Source organism: Babylonia areolata, chromosome 14 (genome assembly GCF_041734735.1).
Source record: "Babylonia areolata isolate BAREFJ2019XMU chromosome 14, ASM4173473v1, whole genome shotgun sequence".
Classification (NCBI taxonomy): Eukaryota; Metazoa; Mollusca; class Gastropoda; order Neogastropoda; family Buccinidae; genus Babylonia; species Babylonia areolata.
This window is the reverse complement of record NC_134889.1, coordinates 28,912,065-28,921,249: the sequence shown is the minus strand read 5'-3', so window position 1 is coordinate 28,921,249 and position 9,185 is coordinate 28,912,065. Positions and strand designations below refer to the sequence as shown.

General features: G+C 42.8%; 1 protein-coding gene across 1 annotated transcript in view; it reads left to right on the top strand.

Moving 5' to 3' along the window:
- The window catches only part of LOC143289672 (collagen alpha-1(XII) chain-like), a 24,088-nt gene continuing 14,903 nt past the window's right edge, over window positions 1-9,185 (top strand). Inside the window, exons 1-5 of the mRNA XM_076598720.1 lie at window positions 1-150; window positions 2,856-3,150; window positions 6,020-6,165; window positions 8,327-8,485; window positions 8,997-9,185. The exon at window positions 8,997-9,185 is cut by the window's right edge and continues 79 nt beyond it. Coding sequence (XP_076454835.1) covers window positions 1-150; window positions 2,856-3,150; window positions 6,020-6,165; window positions 8,327-8,485; window positions 8,997-9,185 — 939 coding nt within the window. The remainder of the gene's footprint in view (window positions 151-2,855; window positions 3,151-6,019; window positions 6,166-8,326; window positions 8,486-8,996) is intronic.

Genomic DNA, 9,185 nt, shown 5'->3' with positions numbered 1-9,185 from the left:
ATGGTGGAGGCGGTGATGGCGGAGCTGCATGACGCCTGCATCTACCCGGAAGACCAGCTGCTCCTGAGACGGATCGCTTTCGTGGAGACACGGGATGGCACTGACCTCGCTACCTACACCACCCCTGGGTACGACGGGGGCATCTGGAAGGTGAGAGATGATGGTGATGATGATAGATGATGATGATGATAGAGGATGGTGATGATGGTGATGATGATGGATGATGGTGATGATGGTGATAGATAATGATGGTGGTGGTGGATGATAGATGATGGTGACAGATGATGATAGATGGTGATGATGATGGTGATTATGATGATGATAGATGACGGTGATGATGATGATAGCTGATGGTGATGATAGATGATGATGGTGATGATGACGATCAATCAATCAATCATTCAATCAAAAACACTTTATTAATCCACATGGAAATTAAGTTGTGCAATCACAGGCTCATTGTAAACACTGGCATAAAATCATGCGCAACATAAGAAGAGATTAAAACTAGTCAAATAAGAATTCCCAATAGCTGACGATATACTAACCCCCCCCCACCCCCACCCACCCACCCCCACCCCCACACACACACACATACTCATGTTAAGACAATAGGGTATTGCACAACAATATTAACAAATGAAAACATCCAACAAAAAAAGGGTATAAGATTACTAAAAATGACATGCGCGCACGCACGCACACACACCCACACACACATACACACACATGCACACACACACACAAACACACACACACACACGTTAAGACCATAAGGTATTGTACAACAATACATAAATAAAAACATCAAGGGAATAAATCGTATATATAAGTAAAATGCACACACACACACACACACACACACACACACACACACACACACACACACACTCACACACACACAAACAACGTATGCATGCACATAACATATGTCACGCCAATAAGATTAGAACATTAACATTAAGATACATGAAATCCAAGTAAAATAAGAAAATATTTAAAAATCACTTCCGATCACACACACACACAAAAATGCTTGCTTGCCGTGCTCACCCGCTCAGTCCCACATGCACGCATAATGTCTGCTCCCATACACTCGTCTGCTGGTGAAGTTCAGGTGTTGCTGTGGCGAGGGGGCTTGGGGGGTGGGAGGGTTCACTTAGTGTATTGGATGTTTTGGTTGTGTGCGCGAATGGCTGTAGGAATAAATGAATTAATGTATCGAGATGTTCTTGCGCGTGGAGCTCTAAACCTACCACTTATGTCTGACCTTCTGCTATTGATGTCATCATGTAGTGGGTGTCTTACGTCGGTCAAAATTGTTATTAGTCTGTCAGTCAGTTTTCTATTGTGCATGTCGCTAAAGGTGTCTTGTCTTATACCCACCACCCCACCCGCTTTCCTAATGACTTTTTCCAACCTGTATTTGTCATGTTTGGTCAGGTTTCCCCCCCAGCACACGGCTCCGTATGTTAAAACACTACAGACAACAGATGTGTAAAACATTTGGAGCATCTGCTTGCATACATTAAAAGATTTCATTTTTCTAAGACAGTACATGCGACTGTTGCTCTTTTTAATGAGTGCGAATGATAATGATAGTGATGATAGGTGATGATGATGATGATAGATGATGGTGATGATGGTGATAGATGATGGTGATGATGATGATGATGATGATGGTGGTGGTGGTGGTGGTGGTGGTGGTGATGGATGATAGATGATGGTGACAGGTGATGACAGATGATGACGATGATGATGATGGTGGTGGTGGTGGTGGTGGTTGATGTTAACAGATGATGGTGACAGATCATGATGATGATAGATGAGGATACATGATGGTAACAGATGATAGATGATGATGATGATGGTGGTGGTGGTGGTGGATGATAATGACAGATGATGGTGACAGATGATAGTGATGATGATGATGACGATGATAGATGATGATGATAATAGATAATGACAGATGATGATGATAGACGATGATGATAGATGAAGATAAAAAGTCTATTGCTGTGGGGGAAAAAACTGGTTACTGTGTATTTGGTTGTTTGCTCGAGTGAATTGTTGGCCAAGTGGTAACGCGTTCGCGTAGGAAGCGAGAGAATCTGAGCGCACTGGTTCGAATCCCACAGTCGCCAGTATTTTCTCCACCTCCTTCCCCAGACCTTGGTTGGTGACCTGGACGCTAGTCATTCGGATGACATGATGAATCGAGGTCCCGTGTGCAGCATGCACTTAGCGCACGTTGAAGAACCCACGGCAATGAAAAGGGTTGTCACTGGGAAAAAAAAATTATGTTGAAAAATCCACTTTGATAAGAAAACAAATACACTTGTACACAGAAAACATGGGCTGAGCTGTCACAGTAGCGACGCGCTTTCTATGGGGAGAGCAGCCCGAATTTCACACAGAGAAATCTGTTGTGACGAAAGAGTAATACAATACAATACAATACAATACAATACAATACAATACAATACAATCTCGGACTTAAAAAAAAATGTTTTGTTTTTGACATCACTCTTCTTTTTTTTTTATATACGATCGCGATGTGTTTAAAAGTTCCATGTGTGTAATATTTTAATGACCGTATCGGTCCATGAAATGAACTTATCGCTTTGCCTTGCAAATTTGTTATGTTTTCACTCATGTGTTTATTTTTTCTTCTGCGTGTACCCCTTTGTGTGTGTGTGTGTGTGTGTGTGTGTGTGTGTTTGCTTTTTGTTTGGGGTATGGGCGTGTGTGGGGGGGTGTTAACATCCTGTCCATCTTTATTTTCAATTTATTCACTCACTCACTCACTTACTCACTCGCTCACTCACACACCTACGATTCATTCCCTTGTTCAGGTGGACAGGTCAATGTTTCAAAGAACGCAGACCGAGAGCGCCCGCCTTTCCCATCAGTACGCTCTCATCCGGAGCAAGCTCGGCATTGATTGGTCCACGGTCACGTGGGCAGACATGCGCAAACCGCTCTATTCGGCCCTGGCGGCGGCCATGTTGCTGACTCTTGAAGGAGCGCCCGCCAACGTGCCCGTCAACGTGGATATGCAAGCCGATTATTGGCTGAAGCGTTACCGCTCAGGGCCCACAACTCAGACTGTCCAGAGCTTCGTAGTTCCTGCGAATGCGCTGCAAAAAAGTCAGTGTGAAGTTTGGTTTGTTGGGCTTGGTGGGAGGGGGTGCGGGGGGGGGGGGGGGGGCGGAGGGGAGGAGAGGGTAGTAGGGGGGGCCGGGGGGGGGGGGGGGTTGTTAGTTTGTTCGTTTGTTTGTTTCTGGTTGGTTGGTTGGTTTATTCTACTGTCGTTTTTGCATTTCTTTCGATTATAGGCCTACATACATACATACATACATATCCATATCCATTTCAGACCTTTGGGTACTGATACCCCTTTGTCTTTTTGTACGAATATAATAATCCACCCCAACCCCCTCCCTTTCCTCCCTCCCAAAATTATTTCCTTCGAGACGTCATTGCAGTCACTGGTTCATAATGCCGAGTACACCGCGGCCATTCAGTACCGACTTCTATTTAGTTGTTGTTAATTATTTATTTCTTTTCACAATTGAATCCTGAATGCTTTACTTGATAGATTTTGAACAACTGATCCACTTCAGTATTGATGCAGCTTTAAAAAAAAAAAAAAAAGTGTTTCACGTGCATTGCATTCCTGTGTGTGTTGTGCACAGTCTGTGCCCGGACTTAGAACATGGACCTTTTCAATACTAACATCTGTTTAGTTGTTGTTAGTTATTTCTTTTACACAATTGAATCAGTCGGGGCAAAGTCCAAATTTAGCTTCCTAAATCATTGCACCTGTTTTACCGGCAATTTCTGGGCATGCATGGAACGATATTACCATTAGTAGATGTTGTAACCCATTTTCAGTGGATTTCGACTCTTAATCTGTACGTTTTTTATTCAGTTTTGTTGCGGGTTCAGTCACTAAACTAACGTGCCACCATCTTGCTTTTTTCCGTTTTTCGTCCAGCAATAGATGCATTAATTTAGGATGCTAAAATTGGACATTACCCTCGACTGATGTTGAACAACTGACCCATTTATTAATGCAGCTTAAGAAAATAACAAAACAAACTCCAACGTGTATCACGTGCATTACTTACCTGTATTTGTTGCGCACAGCCTTTGCCTGAACTGAGAATTTGGGCCTATCAATACTGACATCTATTTGGTTGTTGTTAGACTTTTCTTTTGCGCGATTGAATCTGAATGATTTATTCCACACATTTTTTTGGGGGAAAAAACCCTGACCCACTTATTATAACAGCTTAAAAAACTCAACAACCCCTAACGTGTAACACGTGCATTGTATACCTGTATGTGTTGTGCACAGGCTTTGCCCGAACTGAGAACGTGGACCTGTTTGACGTCGACGAAGTTGTTGATCATTTCTTTGCACAATTGAATACTGAATGGTTCATTCGATAGATGTTGAACAATGACCCACTCATTAAAGTAACACACACACACTGACTGACTGAAACCATTTATTGTCAGATTAACTGTTTGTTGTACTGACATTTTCGCAACCATTTGAATAAAATATTAACTGAGCAACACAAGGAAATTCTGATTTGAGGAAGGTATGACTTAAAAAAATAAATAAAAAAACAAAAACAAAAAACAAAAAAACAAAACATATTTAACAAATCAAGGTACCAAATTTCATTAATATCATTATCTCCAAAAAATATTCTAACGCACACACATACTCACATACGTTTCTCCCCCACCCTCTCTCTACATACATCCATGCATGCACACAAACGCCCATTATAATTCCCCTACCTCATTCCCCTGCCCACTCACTCACACACACACACACACACACACACACACACACACACACACACACACACACACACACACACACACACACACACACACACACACACACACTGTCTCTTACTCTTTCTCATCAAATTAAGGTTTCGTAATGTAATCAAGACGACATATTACATGTTAGAGTCGGACAGTTCCGCTAATTAGAATAATGGGAACTTTGCTCTACAAGTAAATCGGACGCTATCACCCAAAACGAAACACTACTTTGGATTAAATAAAACAGAGGGGAACCTCTGCAACAGAAGGGGGATGAAACAAATTAGAAAAACCGACCAATTGGATGGCTTTTAATTAGGTCAACTGCGGTTTTTGTCAGAGACCAACCATTTTCTTTGCTAGGGTGAAAAACGCTGGACATGGCTAATGGAAGATTAAAGGATGTAATCATATCATGAAGGGGTTTGAAATGTAAATGTGTATCTGGACATTCGAGCAAAAAATGTGGGATGTCAAGGGTCTTACCACACACACACACACACACACACACACACACACACACACAAAATCCCACGTGTATCACGTGCATGCCTACCTATCATGTGTTGTGCGCAGCCAGTGCCGTAACTGAGAACGTGGGTGGACCTGTTCAACACTGACATCAATTTATTTGTTAATCATTTCTTTTGCACAATTGAATACTGAACAAGGGAATGGAAAATTAGAGTGTGACTGATGTTGAAGAAATGAACCACTTATTAACGCAGCTTAAAAAAAAATAAAAACTGTTTCGTGTATTACGTGCATTACATACATGTATGTGTAGTGCACAGCCTTTTCCCGAACTGAGAAGATGGACCTGTTCGATTTAGTTGTTGTTAATCATTTCTTTTTACAATTAAATACTGAAAGGTTTACTCGATAGAAGTTGAACAACTGACCCACTTATCAATGCCGCTTGAGAAAATTAACCCAACGTGTATCACGTGCATTACATACCTGTATGTATTGTGCACAGCCTTTGCCCGAACTAAGACCTATTCAATACTGATATCTCTTTAGTTGCTGAGTTGAATCCTGAATGGTTTTACTCGATAGATTTCGAACAACTGACCCACTTCAGTATCAATACAGCTAAAAATAAAAATAAAAATAAAAATTTAAAAAAATGTAAAAAATCTTACGTGTATAACGTGCATACATACAGCTTGTGCCCGCACTGAGAACATGGACCTGGCCTTTCTGGTGGACACCAGCAGCAGCGTGGGACCGACAGAGTGGGCCGCTCTCAAACAGTTCGTTGGGGACACGGTCATTAGTCTGTCCCTTCACAACGGTCTGGGGCCTGACAAGGTGAGTTGGGGTTTTATTGGGGGAGGGGGGGGAGGGGTAGGGGTAGGGGGAGGGGGCCTGGGGGGGGCGGCAGGGGGTGGAGAGGTGGTCTTTCTCGATTGTTGCCTGCTTAGGGGCTGCCCGCACACGTGGAGATGTATTGTTGTTGTTGTTGTCGTTATTGCTGTTATTGTTCTTATTATTATCATTGTTAACATTATTATCATCATCATCATTATTATTATTATTATTATTATTTATTCATTTACTTATTTATTCATTCATTCATTTATCATCTATTTGTTCATTCACTTATTTATTTATTTTATTTTTATTTTTTTCATCTTTTTGAGATAGAATTATCTTGAAATATTCCAAGGGCAACGAACAAAGAATGTTCAGGATGGACAGTTGTATAGATCATGTTCGGTGAATGTTTCTGGAAAGGTGTCAATTAAGGGTGAAGAATCTCCTTGTTGTTGTTGTTCTCCTTCTTCTTCCAAGTCTTCTTCTTCTTCTTCTTCTCCTCCTCCTCCTCCTGCTACTCCTCCTCCTCCCTCTGCTCCTCCTTCTTCTCCTCCTCCTTTCTCCTCCTCCTCCTCCTTTTCCTCCTCCTCCTTCCCCCCTCCTCCTCCTCTTCTTCTTTTTCTCCTCCTGCTCCTCCTTGCCCTCCTCCTGCTCATCGTCCTCCTCCTCCTGCTCCTCCACCTCCTCCTTCACCTCCTGCTCCTCCTCCTCGTCGTCGTCCTCCTCCTCCCCCTTCTTCTTCTTCTTCTTCTGTACAAAGCTATCTGCACATGCATTCTCGCGATCTTCAGCCAGAATCGTGCCCAGTCATGCATGCAGTTACTGCTGCTGTTACAGCTAGTGGTGCACGACAAGGTACTGCTGGAACCATGTACTGTCTGTGCTGCCACTGTTGCTGCTTATATTGCTGTTACTGCTACTGCTGTTGCTGCTGCTGCTGCTGCTGTCACTATTACTGCTGCTGCTACTACTGCTATTACTATCATCAGCCCCAGCCACATGTAATATGCGGCTCCTGTTCAAACGTGTGTGTGTGTGTGTGTGTGTGTGTGTGTGTGTGTGTGTGTGTGTGTGTGTGCAGTGCGAGCACGTGTGAGTATGCACAAGTTTTTATATTGATATGCACTTTTATGTATCCTAATTTCTACTGTATCTGTTTGTGTATGATTTTCGATTTATGTTCGGACCTTGTTATGTACTATCCCCCGCAATATTCCTTGTGACCCTGGTACACTTGGTAATAAAGACATAATTCTATTCTATTCTATTCTGTTCTATTCCTCTACTGCCGCTGCTTTTGCTATTATTGCTGCCGCTGCTGCTGCTGCTTCTGATTGCTATCACTACTACTACAACTACTACTGCTACTATTGCTGCTGCTGCTGCTGCTGCTGTTACTACCACCACCACTTTGCTACTAATACTCCTCCTCCTCCTTCCACCACTGCTGCTTCTGATTACTACTGCTAACTACTGCTAACTGCTGCTAACTACGACGGACAGCCACTACAGTTGCTGCTGCTGCTGCTGCTGCTGCTGCTGCCTCAAGTATTTCTGCCGCGTCTGTACTCAAATACGCACATTTAAAGATCATGTAATCCGTGTCAGCGTTCGGTGGGTTACGGAATCAAGAATATACCCAGCATGCACACCCCCGAAAACGGAGTATGGTCGCCCACATGGCGGCGCCGTGCTGCCGAAAACGGCCATTCGCGTAAAAGCCGACTCGTGTACATACGAGTGAACGTGGGAGTTGCAGTCCACGAACGAAGAAGAAGATACTAGACTCGAAGAAGATAATTATACTATACTATACTATACTATACTATACTATACTATACTATACTATACTCGAAGAAGATCTATACTATATTATAGTGTACTATACTATACTATAGTGTACTGTACCGTAATGTACTGTACTGTACAGTACTGTACTACACTACAACACACTACACAACACCACATACACACTATACTATACTATACTATACTATAGTGTACCGTAGCGTACTACACTACACCACATTATACTATACTGTACCACACCATACCATACCATACTATAGTGTACCGTACCGTACTACACTACACCACATTATACTATACCATACCATACTATACTATACTCCACTATGCCGTGCATCACGTGCAGGACCGCGTGGCTATGGTGACGTTCAGTGACCAGGCCCTGGTGTCCTTCGGGTTCCACGAGGGGGTGGACCTGAAAACCACCCTGGGTAGGATCAGCTCCTCCCCGCTCATTCCGGGTGGCACCAACTTCAGCGCCGTTCTGACCACGGCCTATTCACAGGTGTGTGTTGTAGCATTTCGTGTGTGTGTGTGTGTGTGTGTGTGTGTGTGTGTGTGTGTGTGTGTGTGTGTGTGTGTGTGTGTTAAAGATGTCCGTATCAAACATCCAAACATCACATTCACAAAACATGATTTATTGATTATTAAATACCCATTATTATTATTATCATTGATGTCAGTATCAGTATCAGTAGCTCAAGTAGCCGTCACTGCGTTCGGTCAAATCCATATATACGCTACACCACATCTGCCAAGCAGATGCCTGACCAGCAGCGTAAGCCAACGCGCTTAGTCAGGCCTCGAGAAAAGAAAGAAAGAAATAGAATAGAATAAAATATAAAATATAATAAAATAAATAAATGAAATAACAAGAAAATAAATAAATAATAAAATAAAATAAGATAAATAAATAAATAAAATAACAAAAACAAAATAAAATAAAATATAAAATAAAATAAAATATTGTCATTATCATTATCATTCTTCCCTTCCGGCGCGGGCAAATTGAACAGGTATTCAGCAAGGCGCGACCGGAAGCGGTCAAAGTGGCTGTGCTAGTGTCTGACGGACGGGACAGCGACCGGGTGGGGATGGTGATGGCGTTGATGCCCCTCAAGCTGTCTGACGTCACAGTCTTCACGGTGGGGGTCGGGGGGCGTGCGGGGGACGAGGAGCTGAAGCAGATGGCAAGCGCCCCGACC